Source organism: Caenorhabditis elegans, chromosome I (assembly GCF_000002985.6).
Source record: "Caenorhabditis elegans chromosome I".
NCBI classification, from domain to species: Eukaryota; Metazoa; Nematoda; class Chromadorea; order Rhabditida; family Rhabditidae; genus Caenorhabditis; species Caenorhabditis elegans.
The window spans coordinates 6,940,204-6,963,353 of NC_003279.8; the positions used below are offsets into that span (position 1 = coordinate 6,940,204).

The window sequence follows — 23,150 nt, forward strand, 5'->3', positions numbered from 1 at the left end:
ATGTAACAAAAATTTAAAAATGTATCATTTATTTAGCATCATGTTTTATAGCTTTGAATTCCCGCCATTTCTAAGTTTTTCCACTTTTTGCAAAAACTCGTCCATTTTCTCCAAATATAATTTCGGATACTTTCTGAAGTGTTCGACGTGTGCAGTATCTTTTAGCCTAGTCGCCATGATTTGTCTCTTCTTATCACTTTTCTTTGCAGCACACTCGTTGAATAAGTTGATTTCACTGAAAGATAAATATATTTGAATACTTTTTTAAAGCATGAACTAATAATACTTACTCAGCAGAACAAACAATGTCATTATCGGAAAAAATAGAAGTTAAGATTGGTGGAAGATGTGGATGATTCAATAGATAAAAGAACGGATTTGCCTCTTCAATTGTACACAATCCAGCTTTTATAGACATTGTGTCCTGCAGAAATGATACATTGGAAATTTGAAAAGCGTTAGGTAAAATTTTGAGGTAGACAAAAAAAATACAACTAACCATAATCATTTGATATCCAAACCTTGCTGTTTCCCATTTCTTGTAAACTTTATAAAAGTTTCCAAGTACGAAATTCGAGTTTTTGATCTGAAAAATTGAAATGGCTCTCAATTTCATTTTTGTAAGTGAGAGGCTCTTCTCAACGTTAACCCATTCTAGAGTACTGTATAGTTCGAAGCCGTTTGTGGAAGTCCCCATGATCATCCCAAAGCTAAAAGCTGTGAGGCAAAAAATGGATCGACTATGTATCCAACTACTATTAGTTTTTAAAAACTAGTGCTTACCAATTGATCATAAACATGATTCATGACCAATGCATGTTTTTGCATATTCTCAATTGAAAAAGAGAAGCATGCTGGACATGAATCCATAAATATTCCATCGCATTTTTCAATTGCTTTTAATTCTGGAAATTGTGAATCAAGAGAAGTGAGTGCAATAAATCCATTCATAGAGAATACATGAAATACAAGACGATTTGAAGGATTTATAAGGACAGAGTCAAGTGTGCTTGCTAGATGATCCACATTTCTACCATCCTGAAATTCTTTAAAATTATAACTGCTTTATGTGAAATAGAAAACTTTTGTAGACCGATTTCAGAATTTTGGATAAATTGAGAATTGAAAGTACCCTCGAGCAATATGTTTCATAGAAAACAGTCTTAAATTATTTTCCAATTTTTACTAATTCTACTGCATTCTATTTATTAGGCTCCACTTATTCTGCATTGGCAGTTCTTTTTTAGTTTTATTGGAATATATATTCTATTACTGCGTATTCCAAATGTTAACTGGTAGAGTGTTATATCCAAAGTTAGTCTACTACCGTATAGCAAAACTATTTCAGGCCAAACTTAAACGAATAATTGTGAATTGCACGAAATGGGCTGACATTTTGTCGACCCTTATTTGGAATTTTCGTCAAAATGTGCATTATATTTTTTCATTATATTTTTCTTCTGCTCACCTTAGTTCCCCATCCTTTAACAGCCGCAAGAGCTGTGAATTGAACTGTTGTGTACCTGAAGATTACAAACGGGTGCAATTTTATAAAACCTAGGTTTCTGAGTTGAGAGCATAACAAAATTTGACAAACATTTTCACATTTTCTCACTTCAACATACCCTTTCTTTTGATAAATCCCTGCATATTTCTCCACATTTCTGTCAACAGCTCCCGCCCATCCAAGTAATGCAACGATTGTGTCACGCTTCCCATGTCTCACAATTGCTTTTGGTCTTGACATTTTATGTAACAGAAACGAGCCTGAAAAAAGTATAAAACTGTAGCATGTTCGAGAAAAGTTGGAGATGAAGATGAAATTATGGTCAGACATCGGCGCCACGTAACTTTCCAGACGTTTTTTCAGAAACTAAAAAAGGTCTAATACGCAAATATAAGCGGACTATTCGAGATAAGAACACAAGTAACTGAAAAAAAACAGAACTAGTCTGTGATAACAAATAATTTTTTGAGAATTGGCTGAGCAGCCAACTAGCCGTTGAGGGTCAACCCATTGCGATTCGTTTGTTGATCAAAGATTTACCTATGAGTATAACCAAAGCTACTGGTTAGTCTTCGTCCCGCTGGCTGATAAAATATCAGAATATCATACGCCAAGGTTTTTTTTAATTAGCTCCTAGTTAGGAACTAAAATTTAAATGTGACATACGATAAACTATAGAATCTATTTGCTCAAACCTCAATTTTTTTGATTGACAGAGTGATGACTATACATTCTCATTACGAAGAACAAAATCTCAAAAGTACACATGTCATTATACTACTATAGTACGTAGTAAAAGTTTTGGTGAATAGACAAATTTTTGAAATTTGGACTTTTTGAGAAATTAAGAGCATCTTGAATGTTCAGAGCACTATTAAAAAAAAAGGTTCAAAACTTGCATTAAAATTATTTTGGTCGACTTCCAAAATCATGAAAATTGGAAACTGAGCAAGAAAAACTTTTAAGTATATTTCTTAATAGTTTTTGATTTTTGTAAATAATAAGTTTTTTTCAAATCACATTTTGGTGAATAGCAGATTTTTACAACTTTTTTGTTGGTCAAGGAGAAATCAACATGAGAAAAATGGGAAAATCTCTTCAGAGTAATGTGGATGTTCACATTTTGGATTTGTTTCAACTCAAAAGGTACATATAGTCTTCATTGGTATTATTTAAATTCAGGCAAAAACCACTGCAACCACCCATTCATCCTTGTCAGATACACTTAAAAACCGTTCGTTATCAAAGATAATCTTCGGAAAAACATCAGAAAGAATGGAAAAGCAGGGAAAACGTACCAAAACTGCGTCTAATCATTTTGTTATCGGGGAGGGCACAACTTGAACGTTCTTCTTATCAATGTTCTTAACGAGTGATTGGATATTGATTTTACGGAGAAAAACGAAGACCACGTTGTAGTTATTTTGTTTTCACGCTTTTACTATTTCAGAGACAAGAAACAAAATTGCAAACTCTAAAATGTTTATTGGCAATCTAAATTTGAACAAAAACCCGGAAATCTTGAATCTACTGAAGTTTCGGATGAAATGTCAATTCAATATTTTCAGTTAGTCTACTCCATTTCCAAACTGAGAAAAGCGAGTCAACAAGGCATTAAGAAGGTACAGAAATTGAATGACCCGTTAATTAACAATTATTCCTCATTTCTTCATTTATACGACGCTTCGACGTGTCTAACAAAGTTCAGGCAAGCTGTACGGTAATCTTTTGGATGTGTTCGAATGTGTGCAACATGCTCAGAGTCGACGAAATCAATAGCGGTCACTGAATTTCCTTTTTCTTTTTGTTTTTCAATGAATTTCTCGACATGTCTGAAAAATCTCATAAATTGATCAATCAACGTAATAAATTGTACATACTTCGCCTTGATCATAGTGTCAGCTTTAGAGTATAAATACAGTTGATCACGTGGCAGGGCAATATGTGTTTGAAGATAATAGTAGATTGACACAAACGAACGTAAAAATGGAACCATCGTAAGAAGTGGGATTTGCTGAAAAACGAATTTGAATGAGGTTTTTGAAAATTCAAATATGGGGTTTTTCTTCGTATTTAATGAAAGAGGTTTACTGATTTTTGCTAAGAGATTGTCTAAAACTGGATTGAAAGAACCGAATTTTATTAAGAAAAAATTTCCAAACATTTTTATAGACGGGTCAAAATTTCGAAAAAAAGGTAACCTTACAATTAGTTACAATCTGAAATTTCGCCAATTTTTCCTTGCCGTAGCAACTGGAATACAGTTTTTATTAAATTATCATTCTTTTTGCATATTTTGGTAGTTTATCTCGCGTTAGTTCGTTGATTTAGAAACATTTAAATTCGAATTCAATTTTGGTAATTGTTGGGTGCTTATCGACTTGAAATGTTCTTAAATCAATGAAGTAAAGCGAGATAAACGACCAAAATACTTAATTCAAAAATTTTAAAAAATAATAATACTGTATTCTAGCTGAATTTTCAGATTTTAGCAAAATTTTATTATTTTTTTCAAAAAACCTGCAATTAAATTTTTTTGACATTTTTGAGGTCTCGAATTTCGGTCTTTTCAGACCAGTTTTAGTATATTTGAGCAATAAAAATAGTCACAACTTCCAAAAAATAAGTTTAAATAGTGTTTTCTCAATTATGAAAAACGAACCAAGTAAGCTCGTAGATTCAAGAACCAAGTAAGCACAGAAATTCTCGTTTGCTCACTAATCCATCGTTCAAATGCATCAATTGGAGGAGTTGAAATGACCATTGCCGTAGCGTCTTGTTTTCCATATGGGCGCGATGGGGCACTGAAAAATAAAAATTTAAGAATAACTGAAACCAAAGTTCAATTTCAATATAAAACTCACCTATCGAAAATAATTCCTTTAATTCGTTCTCTTAATTGTGGTTTTTCCTCTGCTTCTGTCCATTTCCAAAATGAAATTAATCCGCGTACTCCGTTCATTGAAAATGAGTGAACAATTATTGGACTGAAAACTGATTAATTCAATATTTAATTTTTTAAAAATCAACCCAACCATTTGGCAAATGATCTGAAATCTCCGGGTTTTGCATCAATTGCTCTGAAAAGTGGTGACATGTAGAATCCAACACGAGAATTTGGAATACTATAGTGATAACATGGTGGACAGAGGGAGACAACTCGATATCTGAAAAAATGTCTAAAATTATATATATTTCTCATTAAAGAAAGGCTTATAAAATAAACTCTTTTAAATTTCAAAATTCTGGGTAAAAGAGTAAGTTTTTTACCCATTTTTTTCAAATAAAAAACTAAAATTTACCCTTCATCATTATAAACTTTAATATACTTGTCGATATGCTTTGGATTTGCTCCAGCCCATCCAACCATCAGAATAACTGGTTTTTTCTCATCATGATGACTGTCCGAAAGTACAATCGAATCGACGGTAACATCTGAAAATTGAATAAATATTTTCAAAAAAACGTATTCTTATTTTTCCATTTTCTGTACAAACCTTGAGATTTGGATAAATGAATCATCATTTTAGGTTCAGGAACATGTCTTGTAAAGTAATTTCTCTTTTGAATACACGTTGAGATAACTGCTGAAGATGTTGATGACGTGGATTTGGCAATTTTTGGAAGAAGGCGCCGGGATGCAAACATCTGAAAAATATTAATTTGATGGAAATTTAATGTGAATAAAATAGTGTATTTAGCAGGAGCTTATTTAAGATTTCAATCTATTTCTGGAATTTACTCTTTATCCTAAAACCATTCCAGAATTCACAAGCGTTCCAGTTTTTGCGTTCATAAAAATAGTCAGTTTGTCGAAAATCCCCAAATTAAATAGAATGTTTTCGACTTTTCACGAACATGTAAGATTGAATACACAGTCAAGGAAAAAAAGGATAATTCATTAAATCATAAAAAAGAACATGAAACAAATGGAAAGATCTAACAAAACAAAAAGGCAATATTTAAAGAGAAAATCGAGAAGCCGAGAAAATTTTCATCACGAAAATGCATGTAAACAGCATGCTTTCAAACCGTCCGTTCAACTTCCTGCGTCTCTCGTGTTTTTCATGATGTATTCTTCGTTTTCTCTCGTTTCTTTGCGTCATCATCACGAGGGATAACATAGAAGTGGAAGAACAGAAGGAAGGTTCAAGAATTCTGGATAATTAAAAATGGTTAAATTAGGAAAATGAGTTGGAAATACAATGATATTAGAAAATAGTGAGATATTCCTAGAGCGCTCAGATTTAGTTTACATGGTACAAATTAAAAGAGAAAAATAAAGAGATTATGTTGAAAATATTGAAAACCCAGAACTATTTCGCTAGCATTTCTGGTATTCACAATATTCAACCTTAAAGATATTGGAAAATACGATTATAATTTGAATAACAGTATAAGTTATGATATCCTGATATAACTTCTTCACCAGTGACTGCGTTGGACGCTGAAAAACAACAAAATAAATATATAAATTTTCAGCATAGACTTCAGACTATCAAATTATAGCCTTTTGGAATTTTCAATTTTGCACAAAATTATGAATAAATTTATTATTGACTTATTTATGATACTTTTTTAATCATAACCTTAAAAAGCGAAAAATTCATACCTTTTACACGACGTATAGCTGAACTTCTACGCAATGATCTGTAAATTAAGAGTTCTTAAAATTCTTACGATCTTCGAAAAGGGTATGTATGATTGGCCACACTGAATAATGTTTATCAAAGTTTCAAAAGTTCCAAAATTAAAATTTATAACGCTTACTGGGAGACGCCGGCGATTTTTAAAATTAAAAACAATTCCTGACCTCAATATCATTATCGTCGTCGTCGTCATCGTCAATAGTGATGAACTCGATATTTTCGGTTGATCTACGAGATGCATTTCTATTAAATTTTGAAGATCCTTGTTCTGATGAATCGTCCTCCATGAGCATATTATTTTCTGTATTTTCTGCAGTTGTCACGAATGAAGAACGAACTGAAATTAAATTAATCAAAGTTTTTTTATAATTAAAAAACGATAATTTGGTTAATACCTTGTTGCGCAAGATTTTGATCCATCTTCCTCTCAGCTTCTACAATTTCTATAAATTCAATGTCATCTGCACTTGATGCTACATCATTTTCGACTTTCTGTTCGTCTTCACTATCCGAATCTGATTCTGAATTTTCGGATTTAAATTCCGTATCACCATCATCTTCGAGGAATTCAGAAGTCATATCAGTCGTGTATGCAGGCTTGAAACTTTGTAAGGCACAATATATTGGTCCATAAATGTCCATTTTATGTTGCTCTCTGGTCCATGTTGATTTATCGGCTGGCAAAGGAGGCAGTACATAATCTGTAAAATTCATTTTCAACAAAATCGACCTCTTATTGTTTTCACTGTTCAATGATTTTGAGAAAGCCTTTAAGAATCAAAAGTTTCGAATAAATCTACTTTCTTCTGACTACATACCATCGCCAGGAAGTTCAAATCCATTTGCCAATAATCGCCTGATCATGTTTCGATTCCTTTTTCTTTCACTTTCCGAAATTCCCAACAAGATAGTTGACTCCTGTTCCACTTCTTTTTCCTTGTTAACTCGCTTTTTTTTAAGTCCTTCCTTCTGTACGGTTTCCTTCCGAATTTGAACTTCTTTATGACAGAATAAATTCGGACGTTTGACGACTCTTCCCGATTGTGTACGGTGTTCCTGCGAATCGATCATCGCAAACGGAAGAGCATCCGGTGTTACACTACGACTTTTCTGAAAAATTATATGAACGAATGTTCGAATTTATGGAAACATCACACATTTTTGGCCAGCGATGAAGAAGACGTCGATTCGTCTGAGATGTGTCGAAAACGTTTTGAGATTGGATTCGGATCCGTTGATGGCCGTTTTAATTTCTTTGGTGAATCCGAATTTTTTTTCTAAAAGTTGAACTGAACATCCAATCAAAAAATATATAATTCTAGTTACCATTGATGTGTTCTCCATTCTGGAATGTTTGGCGATAGTGTCGACTTTCGAAGTGTGAATAAATTTTTTAAGAGACTCGAGCATTTTCTTATTGATCGTGTCAGCCTTTCCTAGAAATTCGTTCACAGATTGATTCACTTCTTTTTGGGCTGCTGTCATAAAGATGCAGAAATGAAATTCAACTGGTGGGTACGATTCGGAGCAGAAAACGCAAAAAGTGTGATGAGAAGGTCGTTGAATTGGCAGCAGAGATATTTTTCTCAGACTTTTTTCAACCGAAGAGTAAGCATGTCGGTAATCATCTGAAAAACATAATTTTAAAAAATTTAAAGTGACTAGTTGTTAGAAGCAAGAAGACATTGTTTATTTTTAATGATTGAAATATTTTACACTTAATCCTATGAATTCTTCGAAGGCAAGATGTAATCGATTAAATGCTCAAAATAATATCATTTTAACAAAATGCATTATCGCTCTGTTGTGGGTTCTCGGCGACTGAGAGGGGGAAGGTGTGTCGACATAGGTCGAGGAAATAATTTAATTATTTTTGCTCGTTTCTTTAAGGAAGAATTCTTTGAAATAATTTTGAAACTAATTTAATTATTGAAATACCCTCTGTTGATTCTTCTTCGTCTCCATTTTCTGGTTCCTTTCGATCCATTGATTTCTCAACTTCAAATTCGAATGAATTATCCGATTTGTTTTGACCCGTAGTGTATCCTGAAAACATGAAATTTTTACGAGATTAAAAATAAGAGTATGATTTGTTTTCAAACATTTTCAAAAACTACAAAATTAAACTTTCGTGGTATAGAAAGAAAGATACAATTCGTTTGCAAATTTAGTACCACAATTTCCACAAGATCACGAAAGTTTCAGAAAAATGATTGATTCTCAATAAAAAATTGGAATCTGAATTTTTCTGACTCATTAGCCAATCTGGTGGACATATCTGCCATGCACATTCATCTATCGTCCAATAATTGGTCGTTGGCATGTTGTAAGGGTCAAAGGTCAACTGAGTGGTGTCTGAATCAAACCGATCTATTGAAATTGCAGAAAATTATCACCATGTTCAAAAATAGATGAAAAGCGAAAATTACTTCAGCAGAGTTCTTATGGCGTCTGCGGAAAACGGGAATTGCCCGCGGTCTGAGGCGTTCATGGTGCGGGGAAAAACGAGGGACTTTCTCGCTTCGCTATTGGTCAATTTCAAAAAGTGGGCGTGTCCAGCCAATTATAGGCTGTAAAATTTTAAGCTGAGCAATGGGAAAGCGAAAAAACTGCAGGTCACGCCTACTTTTTTGAATTTTGAGGAAAAAAGCGAGGAAACTCCGGTTTTGCACTATGGATGCACCATTATGGTGCGTCCATAGTCTGCGGAAAACTGGAATTTCCCGCGTGCGGAAGCGTCCATAGTCTGCGGAAAAAACAAGGAGTTTCTCGCTTTGTTATTGGTCAATTTCAAAATAGTGGGCGTGTCCAACCAATCAGAGGTTGTAAAATTTTAAGCTGAGCAATGGGAAAGCGAAAAAACTGCGGACCACGCCTACCTTTTGAATTTTGAGGAAAAAAAAAGCGAGGCACCACCGAAAGGAGAACAGGTGAGAAAGGAGAAAAACGAGAAGGAGAATTACGAAAAGGAGAACACAAAACCACGCCCATTTTTCCGTGCGGTGCGCAAGTTTTTGCAGAAAATTCTGCAATTTTTTATTTTCAAACGAAACAACGAAACTCCGAAATAACGCATTGGTGATAAATGACGCGCGATACGTTATTTCGGAGCTTCGTTGTTTCGTTTGAAAATAAAAAATTGCAGAATTTTCTGCAAAACCTCGCGCACCGCACGGAAAAATGGGCGTGGTTTTGTGTTCTCCTTTTGGTTGTTCTCCTTTTCGTAATTCGCCTTCTCGTTTTTCTCCTTTCTCACCTGTTCTCCTTTCGGTGGTGCCTCAAAAAAGCGAGGAAACTCCGGTTTTTCCGCAGACTATGGACGCACCATTACCAAAATTCACTTTCCGGAACATTATCAAATTGAAGCTCCCGTCAGAATCAGAGTAGGAGTCAGGGAGAGAGTTAGAATCGCCGGCATCTTTGAATACAGTAAAATTATTTTTCAAATAAAGTAGGCAAACCTTGTTTTTCGGTTCACCTTTCTCTCTTTTTTGGTTCACCTTTCTTCGCCTTAAACGCGGCTTTCTTTTTTGCCAACTTCTTCTTTCTATCATCGTAATCATCAAGTGGATCATCAATATTTGAATTATCAGAACCCATTTCATGTCTTAGTTTTTTATATGAATTTGAACACGACGGTTGCTCCGACAATTGACGAATCTTAATAGTTTTCATTGCTTGTTCACAATCAATAATATCAAAACCTACCTTCGACGATGATGCTGTAGAAAAATTTTCAGTATTCGGAAGATTTGGTTTCATGAAATTTGCTCCCGACTTTGGCTTTGGCTGGAAAAATAAACAAATATACAGACTAAATATTGACTTTTTGCCCGCCGGCCGAGTTTTTGAAAGGCGCAGCCACCTTGAAGACAACTGTGAAAACGAAGTATTCAATGATACAATCTCTTTTACATCTTCAAAAATTTCAATGAGTTATTGACAAGCCGTCTTATATACTTGAAAATAATAATGCTTATACTTTCAGATATGTTAATTTGCATAGTGAAATTACCTCAATTTGAAACATTCTCCAAAGATTGTATTCGCACGGATTTTCTTCTCCATTAATCCATTCGAAACGAAAATACGTATTCATTTGTCCCGTTGGTGACAAAAGAATGATAATCGTCAAGGTCTCTTCAAAAATAATGTTCAAACTAGTACAGATTTTTGCAAATGGATTTCTCTGCAGTTCTCACCGCATTTTTGTAATGAAAAAATTGTCCCCCGATATCTCAAAAAACACTGCAAACTTGAATTACAAAAAAATTCGACGAGAAATGAAGAGAAATCACCTGAAACCAAAACAAAAAAGGAAGCGAAGGCACGATAAAAGTGTTCAAAATGAACTCTTGAACGGATGAGCGCAGGTTACGGTAGCACTCGTTTCACGTGTACAAGTTCATACAGCGAACGTTACAAGGGAGACACTTTTATCCGGAATGGTCTCGCCACGCACTACATATACTTTTTTATTACTGTAGAAAATTATCTCGTTTTTTCTTTAGTTCAAACAATTTATTATGATTGAAAATCACGAGATACATGAGAAAGTTTAAGATAAATTAGCATAATTCAATCGAATGTGATGTGTCAACAATTAAGTGTTACAATTGTCCATTTCAAATTTTTTAAAGATTTTTATATTAGTTTAGCTAGACGTTTAATAGATATAATATTTTTAAAGTTTTTCCTGTTATTTGCATTAGTAGAACTTTTGCTTTGCACCAAATTCTCATTTGCAATTTATTAGAAAACAAACACTCGCTCAATGATCAATCGCTATCAGTTGCCCTTGATCTGTTTTCTATTTACAAATACTTTTTACAGACTATTACCCATTACTGTTCCTTTTCTTCTCAACGCATCTTCTCATTCAATGCATTCTTCATATTCTCATTTTCTTCAACGTCTTCGTACATCCGTCTCATATCTCTCTGTCTCTCATTTTCCATCCACTTCATCTCATCGGTTATTCTCGACCACAATCGGTGTGTTTGCCAGAAAGAAAATGGTGAGTTTTCTCATGTTGTTATTATACATTTTGGGAGAATAAAAAAATGTGTGCATTCAGTTTCATTTAGTTTATTTTTTAAGTGCTCATATATATTTTTCTTGAAGAATGTTAGAATTAGTAAATCATACTACCCTGTGAAAGAAACTCAGGAAATAAAATTCCCGATTTTTAGCCTCTTCTCACCGAATCTGAACGTACTGAACAACTTTCGGGCCTGAAAACTGCTGGATGGAAACTTGTCGAAGGGCGTGATGCGATTCAAAAGGAGTTCCATTTCAAGGATTTTAATGAGGTATTTAAATATCCCGAATAGTTTTCTTTATCTTAAATTCATTTTTCTAGGCATTTGGTTTCATGACTCGCGTCGGATTGAAAGCGGAAAAAATGGATCATCATCCAGAATGGTTCAACGTTTACAATAAGGTGGATATCACTTTATCAACCCACGATTGTGGAGGATTGTCGCCAAATGATGTGAAGCTGGCTACTTTCATCGAATCGATTGTTAAAAAGTAGATTACATTTTTCGTTGTTTATTTACTTTGCAAAAATAAAATATATAAATTGTAACAAATACGAAGTTGAACATAAAAAACAAATTTTAAAACGAAATGTTTTGAAAATTAATAACAACACACACTCACGAAATCAATACAAATTGAATTTTTACAGGAAGCAAAAATAAAACTCATTTGATACTTTTAAGACATTAAAGTGATATATAATGATAACATGACAATTTGAACGTTTCTTATAGAAATTTAAAATAGATACCTGAACAGATAACTTAGTAAAGTGAATTCATTCCAAATGTATTCCTAGTGACGCCGAAATGGAGTTTTGGATGCGATCTGAAAAATTGGGATATTTTTTGGCACACGAAATACGTATTTTCATGTAATTAATGAAAATACAAACCTTCCGCTAAGATCTTTCACTGATTTATTTTTCTCATTCCAATCTTCTTTGCCAAATCCAAGCGATATCGAAACATCAGAAAAATGTGATTTACGATCCGATTTGGTAGAGCTAAAACAATTTATTCCGAAATCAAAATATAAATTTAAAACTAACTCATTCTTTTTCTCAACATTTTTCAGATTGAAATCGTACTTTTCTTTGTTTTTCTCATGTGGCCAGGTATCTTGTTTGATTATATTTTTATGAGATTGTAAGGGGTACAGACGACGAACGTTGACTGGAATTGGATGATGATCATAAGATGCTGAAATTAAATTTTCAGAATTAGTTGTCAGTTTTTCTATGTATACTTGTCTGCTCATTTCCCATTCGATAGTTATCGAAACTGTTCGTATAGTGATTATAACGATTCTCCAGATCACGCTGTTTCGGTTGTGATGAATGTGGATCAGAAGGGCTAAAATTAATTTTGTTAAAACAGCTCTCTCTCTCTCTCGCAAAGCTAACAACCAACCGATCATGTGAATTTTTCTTGTCATTATTCCTTTTAATTTCATACTCAAAAACGGTCTGACCAGAAGAAGATGAAGAATCTGAAGAATGGCTGTTTGATTGATATCCACTTGAAGTTGAGGCAGATTTTGATCCAGAAGATGTCGACTTCTTTTTCTTTTTCATATTGAGCTTTTCTTCTCTAGCGCGTGTAAAATCTCCCGTCGAAGTACTGAAAAAATGAAAAATTTACATAAAAATAAATTTAAAAAAACTTACGATTTTGGTTTTGGAGGCTCCTCGACTGCGATTTGAGATGATTCAAATGTAAGATGGAACAGCGGATTTTCAAGTTTTTCCTCTGACATCACTTTCTTTGGAAATCTTCTTTAAAAAAAAGTTTTTAGAAATTCGGAACACGACAAAAAGTGGAAAAACGAAAAACTAACATATTCCCGTTTTTATTGAGTTTCGGTTTTTCATAATCCTTCCTCCACGAACCAGCAGGCCAAAATGGATTAATATTTTTGTCGGTAATCTCATTGAGCTTCCGACACAAAGAAATCCGTTGCTCTTTATTATAAGCTTCTGGTTCTCCGGGTAAAGATTTTCTGTGGGCGATAATGAGTCCGTGTTTATTTAGATGAATATCGTAATGATCACGGAGCTGTGGAATGGTCACATACATTTGGATAGCCAAACGAATTTTTGCGACCTTTGTGAAGGTCATGTTTTGAACAGCTATACTCATAAGAAGAGCGTTCATTATTGGAGCTTCGAGCTCATGAAGGAGAAGCCTGAAAAATAGTTTTTAAAAGAATTTGCTTGAAAAATATTAGAGACTTACCATTTTATGGCTAAATTAACGATTGGAGCTTTTTCGTGAATCAATAAGTTCATCGAAACCAATACAATCAATCCATTAACATTGATTTGATCCAAAACTTCTGTTTCATATTTAATAATATATTTCGATACTTCAATCGCTGCATCATCTGTGGTTTTGTCAAATCGGGATAAAAGTGTCATCGTTGGACGGAATGCTTTCTGATGAGAAATCGATAAACTACTCAAAGATGCTTCATTCAGAACTCGGAGCACTAACGATCGTTTTTCCTTTTCCGAGGAAAAATCTGAAACTTTAGAAAGTCTTATTGGTATCAAAATTAGAAGAAAATTTCGGAATATGATAATATTTTCGCGATAATTTCTCGTTTCAAAAATATAATTACTCATAAATTTTTCAAAACTGTGTTTACAATTAGCTTTCCGAAAAAGGCAACGCGTTTGAAAAAACGAATAGGAAACATTTTAACGAATTTATATTCTAAAAAGAACTTACTTTCATTTGATTTCTCCATGCTCAGTCCATAGAAGTTGATTTTTAATTGTAAAACTACCAAAAATTTTAGGGGAAAAATGAAACTGAATTCAGTTTTACAAAGTTTGCATTTAAAGCTGCGCCAAACTATTTTCTCGACGAGACCCCTACAAATTTTTCATGTACGCGCCTTTAACAGATTATGGTAATATTTTTCGGCGAATCCGCGTCTGTTTAATTTTAATTAAACATGTTTTATGTGTGTTTTAATTCATGAAGCATCATTAATCACAATTCTTTAAATACAAATGTTCATTACATTCTTTACAAAAATTTAAATACAAACATTATCAAATTCGTCACTTATGGATGAATTAATTAATTAAATAAAAATCTTTGAATCAGAATGATTCTACGTGGCAATCACTCACACTGGAACACGCTTTTTAAGAATATAAATCTCTTAAAAAATCAAATGAACCGAGTATGGAACGGGGATGGAAGGTTGGGTAACAGGTTATTCGGTGAGAATATGTAATAAATAATAATATTGATTGAATCATTTTCGGTACTCTTTTTGAGCTCGGATAATGAGCTCACAAAGCACCGGAGCATTTACTTCTTCTGGATTGGCTGCCATCACAGATTCAACGAAATCATGCGGAAATATGTTGCAAAGATGAAAATGTACACGTGAACGAACTTCTGCTAGACTTTCATCAGATCTGAAAATGTAATTTCGATAAAGCTTTGAATCCGGAAATTGTAATTGTTTTTCAAAATGATTTTTCGAAATATCCAAAATTAAATGTTTTAAAACTAACCCAGTATTCACAGGTCCAACGGATAATTCAGAGTGTCCCCAAACAGCTGTCGAAGGTGCGAAAAGGTGTGTCTGGGATACTGTAGTTGTCATTTTCGGCGGACGTTGACCCCCAATTACTCCGTGTTGGTTAGGAAGGACTTGATGATTTTGTTGTTGAGACATGTTATACATATCTGGATAAACTGAAATAATAATTGTTTAGGTTTTGTAAAGTTGGTCTCGACACGAATAATATTTTTTCAAACGGTGGTGGCGATGTGTTTGTACAGCAATTCATCCCCTGTTATTTTACAAATGTTATCCAGATATTCATGTGTTTTTTAGCAGCGGGAATAGGGTTGCTGTACTGATTAAAGACCTAGATTTTATTGCGCAACGTTCATTTGAAAATATTTCAAGACCGGCTACCGTATCTTTGGGAAGGAAAATTGCTATTAAGAAACCATGAGATCATGAGAATGCCTGACGTTTTGGCGCGGGAATATCTCGTAGCGAAGGCACCTAAATCTCTCTTTGCCGCTATTTTCGCGCCAGAAAGTAGGCATTCTCATGAACTGATGGTTTCGTAATATAAACTAGGTAGTGCACGATTTTGTTCAAACATGATTCTATATTTTTTTGAAGATAGGTTTTTGAAAAAACTGCAAGTTGAAAGTAAGTGTAAGTGTATTAATTAATTACATAAATTTTATAATTTTGGTAAGAAAATAAATGCACTTTAATTTTTTGAAATCATAAAACTAACCATTCATTTGCCGATTTACGGGTGTTAATGGAGATGATCCATGTCTTTGAACAACTGTATGTTGTTGCCATGGAGCACTATTTGCTTGTTGTAATTGCATATGCTGACGTGGCATTTGCATGGGGCTCTCAGGAGTTGGAGGAAGTTGGGACATGTTTTCTGTGAGTTGTTTAACAACATTCAATGATTGAGTACGTGATAAAGCTGCATGCTTGTTCTTGAACATTTCGTATTGCATCGATTTTACTGAAATTTTGAATTTAATTTAGGAATATACAAGATCAGTTTTAGGTGTGTGTTTATCAATTTAATAAGGAAAACAAGTCAATCAATTGAACAGAGACCACAACAATTTGTGGGGCGAAACTCAAGTCTGTACCTCCGAATTCAATCAAAAATTATTCAAGTTCTATTTTACGCTGAATTTGCCTAAACGACATTTTTTTAGCCACGAAAATGAGTTTTTGAGGGTTTCAACATTTGACAAGCACTTTGAGTCCCTTTTAGGAAATATAATTTTTTTTAAAGCAAACCTAAACTTTCATGAAATTTTCTGTCAAAAAATGTTTTCATATCATCAATTCAAAACGATTTTCTAGTGGTTTTTGAGCTGTTAAAGTACTCTGTTTTTGGCACAAAATGTTACAAACAGCCAAAAAGAATGGAGAAAAATTAGGGTTGAAAATTTGAAATCTGACAAATTTGAAAAACAAATTTTAAAATTTTAAAATTTTAAAATTAAAAATATAAAATTATACGGGTGGGGTTTAATTCAACCAAAACATACCTGCACCCAATGATTTTTTCTGTTGATTCTCTTTCATCAATCGCTCAGTTACACTCATATGTTGCCCATTTGCTCTTTCTGGATGATAAAATTTGCATTTATTCCCATATGTACATTTTCTTGCATATGGACACACAAGAGGATTTGATGAAACTACAGGAACTTTTGATAAGAAGCTTTCGATTCGCGGACCATGACGACCTGATGGATCATCCGGTGGCATAAATCTGAATTTACTGAGTATTAGGAAAGACGATATTTAAAAAAATTGAATTTTTTTAGAACAATCCTAGCTTCTAAAGTTTATTATTCTATAAACTAACTTAAAAAAAAAACACAAAAGTCTTGATGTTTTTTGTCTCCAAAAGTGAGAAAAAGTGCAATCAGAGCTTTGCTCTTTTGTTCACAGACTTTTCGGAAAAAAAGAGGAAAAAGTGCAGGAAAACAGGTCGAAGTGCAAATATTTGAATAGAGGAGAACGAATAGAAAACACAAGAAACACCTCAAAACAACACGGATGAACACCTCAATTAGCAGAATGTTTATTTGTTGATTTCATGATCTCGAAAATTTTTATTTATTTTTTCCGGCGAATCGGTTAGTACGATAATTAGGTAGGCATTTAAATGTGAAATAGAGTGAATGGCACTTCAAAAAAAAACCTGAAATAGTTCACACATTTAGATATTTTACAACAAAATGAAATCATGCAATTTTCGAAGCGTGATTCTCTCCTAGTTCATACTCTATGTTTGCATTCCCTCCACAATAAGAATTGCAAGACCAATCAGTGAACAGCTTATCCCCACTTCTGAACCAATTTATAAAAGTGTACGAAGTGGAACTTCACTGATTGATTCAAATGTGGATGGAGATATTTGCTGATTGGTCCTGAGACTACAGTTCTCGTTTTGGAGAAAATTCAGTTTTACTTTGGGTGATTGGGTTCAAAATTATGAATTGTTCCGCTAATTTTACAGCAAATCCCCCATTCAATCTATTCCATATCTAATACATAGTCAATTAACATAAGATTTTATGGCATTTTATTTGTCTATTAAACAATATTATCTCAAAGTAATTTAAAAAACTGACTTATCCTCAACAAAAGTGAACATAAGAAGTCTCTCCTCGACAATCTTCCTCCACGCAGGATTCTCACGTGTCAAGTCACGATATTCGTCGTTTGACACAATTACAGCGTCTTTTAGTTCAGCAGTCCTGAGAATATATCTATCGTCGTGGCAGACAACTCGACGACCGTTAACGTTTCTGAAAATTATTACATATTCTATTTAATATGGAAACTATGATACTCAATTTTTAACAAGACATTGAAAATTGCTAACGTAAAGTTCACAAATTGAGCTCAGACCAATTCTTACCGATGATATTCTCAAGTAAAACAACTAAAAATGTGACCAAAAAATTAAATTGGTGCAGAAGCTGGAAAAGCTCTGGCAAATGTGGGAGACAATTTTGAGAAGACTTGGTTTAAGCTGCAACTATTTTTGACTCGATCCAAACTTTTCCTATGTTTTTTTTAAACAAGGGTAAGTCATTGACAAGAGTTGGGATTTGGACTCAACTCGAGTTTGTCATAAACCAAGTTTTGTCCAAGTTTAACTCCAGATTTGCCAGTTTCTGGATCAAGTTTTTTTGAGTGTAAATTATACACTAAGTATTTAAATGTCGTAAGGCGCACCTAGAAGGAGTATAAATGATATGTCGTTCGATTTCCTGTAGGATATGTTGATCTGTGATAGGGCTATCCGATCGTGGTTGTTCTCTTCTGAAAACTCATATTTTCAGAATTATATTCATTTAATAATTCCGTAGCCATGGTCAAATTAACATTAAAAACCAAATGACTTACAATCACGTACCGTAAATTTTTATGGAAACTACAGTAGACTACTGTATTACAGAAATTTCAAGTGTCGTTTTCACACTTACCTGTATTGGGGAATAAATATGAGAACTTCCGGATGTCCCCGTTCCAGAAAATAATTGAGACACTCGCGGAGACCTGCACACGAGAAGACTTCTTTACGGCCGTGTCTGAAAATGATTATTTCAAATGGGTAAATAGAATAGATTAAAATAATTAGATCGACAAGTTTTGAACTGTTTTGTAAAGTTTAGTAAAGACTGTTTTAATGGTAAAAACCAACATTTTAACAACTAGATAAGATATACTTTTCAACAACAAAAAAACAGAAAAATCATGAAAAATTCTGAGAATCATGGAAAATGGTGAATAAATCATGATGATCAAGAGAGGGTGCCGTTTTCCGTTTCTCTCTGTCTCCCTCTCTCTATCCCTCTATTGACATTATGTTTCTTCCCAGGGCATCCGCTGCGGAAAGCAGTCAATCCGGAGAAAGAGAGGGCGCAAAACTTTCATATTTGCTCATAAGAAGTGAGAGAGCACATAGGATTATGAGAGACATATAGAAGCCAAAAACGATCGGAGCAAGGCAAGAAGAAAGTTGGCAAAAATAACAGACTATTTTGGCGCGGAAGCAGGAGCGGCGGCGGACACAGTGGGAGAAACGGCACAGGAACAGAGCTCATTTTTGTAGAAAAGATGAGAGAGTTTATAAAAACAAGAGAGAATGTGAGAGAAACATAGACAAATACTTCCGGTAGGCGGGTGACAAGGTCTGTGGTCACTTAGTTATGAGAAGAAGACACGTAGTCTGTCATTGTTTTATGTTAAACCAGAAACTACCGTAATCTTCTTATTTTTCTGGTAATGATTAGATTGTAATTGTCAGTTATTTTTTGGAATGTTTTAGTTCTTTTGTACTTAAAATATATCGTGAATATCTCCACTGCTTATTCAAAATCTCCGTTTCTATCTATGTATTTTTCTACCATTTGTTTTGCGTCAACTTACAACATTGCAACATTTGATCCATCAACAACCACAGCTCTCAAACTTGGATCCGGGTTGTATTTGGATGGTGTGGATGATGACGTGGCAGGTGATGACGTGGCAATTGATACTGATTGTCTAATAGGACGATGACTTGACGATGATGAGGCAGAAGAAGACGATGCAGAGGAAGTCATGATTGGTTCAGGAGAATTTCTACTTCCAGATTTTCCAGAATTTTCTGGTTTACCACCAGGAAGACCCATTTTTACAAGTTCTGAGAGCACGTCGTCCTGAAATTTTTTTAGTTTTGTTTGACAATATTCGAATCAAATTTATGAAATTTCAATTGAATACTGTTATTTTTGATTTTTGGTGAGACATTTCCAACTTTTCGCAATTTACTAGAAAATCTGAAAACTATTTTCCTTAAATTGTCGTATAGTGTTTTTAAAGTCACAAACATGTTCTAATTTAAATATTTTTCTGAAGTAATAAACACGAACCATTCTAGAATCAACACCAATTGTATTCAATACGTGACTTAGTTGCTCTGTCGAATATCCCAATTTCGTGGCGAATTCAACAACTTCCGGTGCTGGATATCTTATCATTGGCGCTGTTTGGTCATCTGAGATTTAAGAGCAAATATAATTTTGTTGAAAATATTAAATAAAAATCAGGGATCTTTGAAATTATCTAAAATAATTGTTTCCTACTAACCATCAATTTTGCTTGGATCCGATGATTCGCGACTCAGTGATGGATGGGATATATCGTCGCAAGAACTGCAAAAAAACAATGGTAAAAAATTTGAATTGAAACTTTTTTGAGATTGCTGAAATGTTTAATGTTATAAATATTTATGTGCATCCAAACTCAATCCAAACTCATAAAAAGTGACTAGAAAGCTCAAAAGTTATTTCTCTGAAAACAAATTAAACTGCAAAAAAAACCTCCAAGGATTGAAAAAAGAAGACCTACAGAAAAATGAGAACAAAATTTCCGGCTGATGGAAAAAAAGAAAAAATATGAAAAATATGCGAAAGAAATGCACGTTGTCTGTTTCCGGGATAGTTATTTTCAGTCATTTACAGAGGTTTTATCATATTTTTTCCTTATACTCTTAATTTAATTTGCCATCATTTGTACTGAAAATTATTTTTAACGGAAGTGCATGTGGGTGACGATTTACAAACAGAAATGCAAGGTTCAACTTCTCGAAGCTTTTTTGCAGGAACTCTGCGAAAAAATTTTTTACGATGGCCAAATAAATTTGTCATTGAATTTTAACATCCAAAACAAGAGCATAATTAAAAACCTTTTCAAAAACTTCGAAGGTATAAATTATTTGCAAATCAGTTGAATATTTATATGTATTTTTACTAATTTTGAATTACCATTTCTTAAAATGTAATTCCGTAGATTTGTCGAGAACAAGCCATCTCTCCCCATGATTTCAACTGAATAATTTCAGACTAAATTAATTTTTTGAAATTTTTTTCTCTCTGCACTTTATCTGAAAACATAACAAACCTGTAACAAGAGTCAAAATCATTGCATTGAACTGGAGCCAATCCTGGCGGTGGTCCAGTTGAAAGCACCTGCCCAGAACTTCCAATAATTTGAGCATTTCCTTGTTCTCCGTAGGAGCCAATTGGATTTGACATTGATTGTACCATTGGTTGATGTGGAGTTGATTGATAATATGGATTGAGACGTGTTCCAAGTCCTCTTTGGTTGCTGGTTCGACACAAAGGGGCGTGGCCACGAGCCGTTGAATCCATCTTGAAATTTTGTGGTTTGGGCGGAGGGGGAGAGAGAGAGAGAAAGAGAAATGAAAAAGTAAGTGAGAGTAAAAACAATAAGAGCAAGGAATTTGACTAGCTCGAAATACGATGGCGAAATAGATGGCTTATACTTTTTTCACTGCTCATATGAAATAGTAGGTACCTTTTGTATTGAACTTTCTCAATTGTTGTGAATTTTTTCATCAAAAAAGTGCGTGGAATTTTTTTTGGTGAACCAAACTGGCGAATTGTCCCAATTAAGTTTTTTCAGCACACCTGTTGAGAAATTCCCTAAAACTCTTCCTCAATACTCTGGAAAACATTGGAAAAATTTAGATTCTTTTAAATTGTGTCTTTTGTCCCCATCCTATCATTAGAACTTTAAAACGGAAAACCTTTTAGAAGTCAACACAAAATAAGAAGATTATAGCTTTTTCAGTTGAAAATGATGGTAGAGTTCCGTCTGAAAATGCAATCGAGAGAAAATGGAAAAGACACAAAAATGATAGAAGAAGAAGACACAGGACAAAGTTTATATTGGATAAAATTCCTCGAATTCGGACTTTGATTCGGAAAAATTGATTTCTGGATTCAAATATTTAGCTCTTATTTAAAATTTCGAGCCTAAACTAAATTTATTTTTATTGGAAATCTTGAACAAACACCAATAAATGAAAAACAAAATAGAAGGAGGAGGGATTATCAACAATCTGAAAAAGACTCAAAAAAGGGATTATCTAGAAAGAAAATAAGAAGGAGAGAAATATTAGAGATATATATTAGATATATCAGTTGAATACAAATTGTGAAAAGAGGGAATAAATCCGGGGGTGGAGAAGAGAGAAGTATTAAAGAAAAAATGAAGGAAATTGTTTGTTTTCTTATGGAAAAAAACATGAGGTTATTTCTTTGATCAGGGAAATTGTTTGTGATAATTAGATTCCGTAGATTAATTTTGTGATTTTTTTCATGAAACAGAGGAAAAGTTTAATGACTTCCATTTTTGATTTAAACAATTCGTGTTTTTTGCTCATGCCAAATTGAAAAAAATGTTTAGACATCAGGCTGAATATTTTTTTCACAAGGCATTCCAGAAAGTTCGCGGTGAACTTATTCTTAAAAAAGATCTGAAAAACCAAATGTTTAAGTCGGGTAACATTTCAGCACACACAAAACATATCAAAAATATCACTTATAATTCCAAAGCTTTTTGAACTTTTTTCCAACATTATCAGTAAAATGCGAATAAATAATATTATTTAGAATTAAAGGTCTAAAATTTTCAAAGCCAAAATGTTTCTTGAATTATCAAAAATTGAAATTTTTAATCACTTCCAACAGTTTGATAATTTATTCTGCAAATTTTTAGCATATCCAACTGACTGCTAGTGAGTTTTAAAAATGAAATAGCGGCAGTTAAAACACTCATAAGTGATAATAAAATAGGATTTTGGAAGTTGTTCAACTAAATTTTAATTTTTTAACGTGAAAGTTTTGTGCAGCTTTTCCGAATCTCAAAATTAGAGACTAAACTTTCACGTTGAAAATGAAAATAAATATATGCTTTTTTAAATCTATGTCAGACAATTTCAGATAATCTGGATCTTAAAATAAACATGATATTTGTGTTTAACGTGTTCTCATCATTCTAAATCTTACACCTTTAAAATGCATTTCCAATTAGACAATACAAACGATACGGAGTGTGCTTATAATTTCAGAAGGGATTGCCTAAACTACACTAGAAAAATGAGAAACTAGTGAATATGAATGAATAGAATGGTCTTTTGTACAATCGCATAGCTAACACTTCCCTTCATGTTTTTTTTCCTATTTTCTTTGATCTTTCTCTATTCCTCTCTCCGTTCTATTGCGCAACAGAAGCCGAGAAATGCGAGAAAATGGACTGGTTATCAACCAAAAAAAAACGGAAATGAATTGAGCATGAGCAAATGGGAAACCTACGGAAGATCCAACCTCAAACTATATACAATTAATATACAATATGGTATATAAACTATTAAGATTTTTACAGAAAAGAAATCATCCAAAATTCCACCGATTGCGGAGCAAAAAAACCGATAAAATTTCAATGAATTTTCAAAGAATGATGAATGAATCAGACGTAATGATGACGAAAAGCAGCACACGGCAATGAAAAAGAGCAAAAAAATGGGGAAAAATTGATAACATGATAAAGGTCTGAACCGG

General features: G+C 33.5%; 6 protein-coding genes across 8 annotated transcripts; 1 reads left to right on the forward strand and 5 right to left on the reverse strand.

The window, feature by feature from the left end:
• Positions 1-11: 11 nt before the first annotated feature.
• On the reverse strand, positions 12-2,874 carry T10B11.5 (DUF1273 family protein). Its single transcript, NM_059578.3, has 7 exons — positions 2,806-2,874; positions 1,626-1,767; positions 1,469-1,523; positions 784-1,038; positions 500-586; positions 291-424; positions 12-235 (listed from the first exon to the last, which is right to left on the reverse strand). The coding sequence occupies exons 2-7, from the start codon at positions 1,745-1,747 to the stop codon at positions 46-48; spliced, it is 843 nt and encodes a 280-aa protein (NP_491979.1). The 5' UTR covers positions 1,748-1,767; positions 2,806-2,874; the 3' UTR covers positions 12-45.
• Positions 2,875-2,972: 98 nt separating this feature from the next.
• On the reverse strand, positions 2,973-5,155 carry T10B11.6 (Transmembrane protein 53; the record flags this gene model as incomplete). Its single annotated transcript, NM_059579.6, has 7 exons — positions 2,973-3,339; positions 3,388-3,521; positions 4,170-4,311; positions 4,372-4,494; positions 4,543-4,674; positions 4,810-4,942; positions 5,005-5,155. 7 exons carry the CDS (start codon positions 5,153-5,155, stop codon positions 3,177-3,179), a joined length of 978 nt encoding a protein of 325 aa, NP_491980.1. The 3' UTR covers positions 2,973-3,176.
• A 239-nt stretch (positions 5,156-5,394) lies between these two features.
• Positions 5,395-10,296, reverse strand: hrde-4 (the record flags this gene model as incomplete). 2 transcript variants are annotated; one of them, NM_001047217.5, is made up of 11 exons in its annotated part: positions 5,395-5,954; positions 6,120-6,157; positions 6,321-6,493; positions 6,552-6,857; positions 6,975-7,266; positions 7,314-7,433; positions 7,483-7,784; positions 8,095-8,202; positions 9,657-9,816; positions 9,865-9,945; positions 10,172-10,296. In NM_001047217.5, 10 exons carry the CDS (start codon positions 10,253-10,255, stop codon positions 6,146-6,148), a joined length of 1,638 nt encoding a protein of 545 aa, NP_001040682.2. The 2 variants fall into 2 exon arrangements, with proteins under 2 accessions (NP_001040682.2, NP_001367601.1); NM_001380623.1 differs by lacking the exons at positions 5,395-5,954; positions 10,172-10,296 and having other exon boundaries at positions 6,146-6,157; positions 9,865-9,918.
• Positions 10,297-10,931: 635 nt separating this feature from the next.
• On the forward strand, positions 10,932-11,779 carry pcbd-1 (Putative pterin-4-alpha-carbinolamine dehydratase). The gene is made up of 3 exons (NM_059581.8): positions 10,932-11,173; positions 11,349-11,468; positions 11,519-11,779. Exons 1-3 carry the CDS (start codon positions 11,039-11,041, stop codon positions 11,690-11,692), a joined length of 429 nt encoding a protein of 142 aa, NP_491982.2. The 5' UTR covers positions 10,932-11,038; the 3' UTR covers positions 11,693-11,779.
• On the reverse strand, positions 11,687-14,049 carry T10B11.8 (BACK domain-containing protein). 2 transcript variants are annotated; one of them, NM_059582.4, is made up of 9 exons: positions 13,932-14,049; positions 13,437-13,728; positions 13,039-13,386; positions 12,869-12,976; positions 12,612-12,821; positions 12,448-12,554; positions 12,251-12,401; positions 12,095-12,205; positions 11,687-12,027 (listed from the first exon to the last, which is right to left on the reverse strand). In NM_059582.4, the coding sequence occupies exons 1-9, from the start codon at positions 13,948-13,950 to the stop codon at positions 11,964-11,966; spliced, it is 1,410 nt and encodes a 469-aa protein (NP_491983.2). In that variant the 5' UTR covers positions 13,951-14,049; the 3' UTR covers positions 11,687-11,963. The 2 variants fall into 2 exon arrangements, with proteins under 2 accessions (NP_491983.2, NP_871832.2); NM_182032.5 differs by having other exon boundaries at positions 11,694-12,027; positions 13,437-13,722; positions 13,932-14,006.
• Positions 14,050-14,210: 161 nt separating this feature from the next.
• Positions 14,211-20,936, reverse strand: rege-1 (Endoribonuclease rege-1; the record flags this gene model as incomplete). Its single annotated transcript, NM_059584.8, has 11 exons — positions 14,211-14,635; positions 14,735-14,918; positions 15,482-15,727; positions 16,269-16,495; positions 17,364-17,540; positions 17,974-18,060; positions 18,225-18,329; positions 19,171-19,442; positions 19,656-19,780; positions 19,873-19,937; positions 20,686-20,936. The coding sequence occupies 11 exons, from the start codon at positions 20,934-20,936 to the stop codon at positions 14,470-14,472; spliced, it is 1,905 nt and encodes a 634-aa protein (NP_491985.4). The 3' UTR covers positions 14,211-14,469.
• Positions 20,937-23,150: the final 2,214 nt, after the last annotated feature.

What these genes read in the sequence shown, in the direction of transcription:
- pcbd-1 (NM_059581.8), top strand. Translation starts at nt 11,039, where the DNA reads ATGCATTCTTCATATTCTCATTTTCTTCAACGTCTTCGTACATCCGTC. An exon ending in TGTTTGCCAGAAAGAAAATG is followed by an intron (nt 11,174 to 11,348) that starts GTGAGTTTTCTC and finishes CCCGATTTTTAG; the next exon opens with CCTCTTCTCACCGAATCTGA. An exon ending in ATTTCAAGGATTTTAATGAG is followed by an intron (nt 11,469 to 11,518) that starts GTATTTAAATAT and finishes TCATTTTTCTAG; the next exon opens with GCATTTGGTTTCATGACTCG.
- T10B11.8 (NM_059582.4), bottom strand. An exon ending in AATGGGAAATGAGCAGACAA is followed by an intron (nt 12,402 to 12,447) that starts GTATACATAGAA and finishes ATTTAATTTCAG; the next exon opens with CATCTTATGATCATCATCCA. An exon ending in GTGAAAGATCTTAGCGGAAG is followed by an intron (nt 12,028 to 12,094) that starts GTTTGTATTTTC and finishes CCAATTTTTCAG; the next exon opens with ATCGCATCCAAAACTCCATT.
- T10B11.5 (NM_059578.3), bottom strand. Translation starts at nt 1,747, where the DNA reads ATGTCAAGACCAAAAGCAATTGTGAGACATGGGAAGCGTGACACAATC. An exon ending in ATCATGTTTATGATCAATTG is followed by an intron (nt 587 to 783) that starts GTAAGCACTAGT and finishes TCAATTTTTCAG; the next exon opens with ATCAAAAACTCGAATTTCGT. An exon ending in TTGGATATCAAATGATTATG is followed by an intron (nt 425 to 499) that starts GTTAGTTGTATT and finishes TCATTTCTGCAG; the next exon opens with GACACAATGTCTATAAAAGC.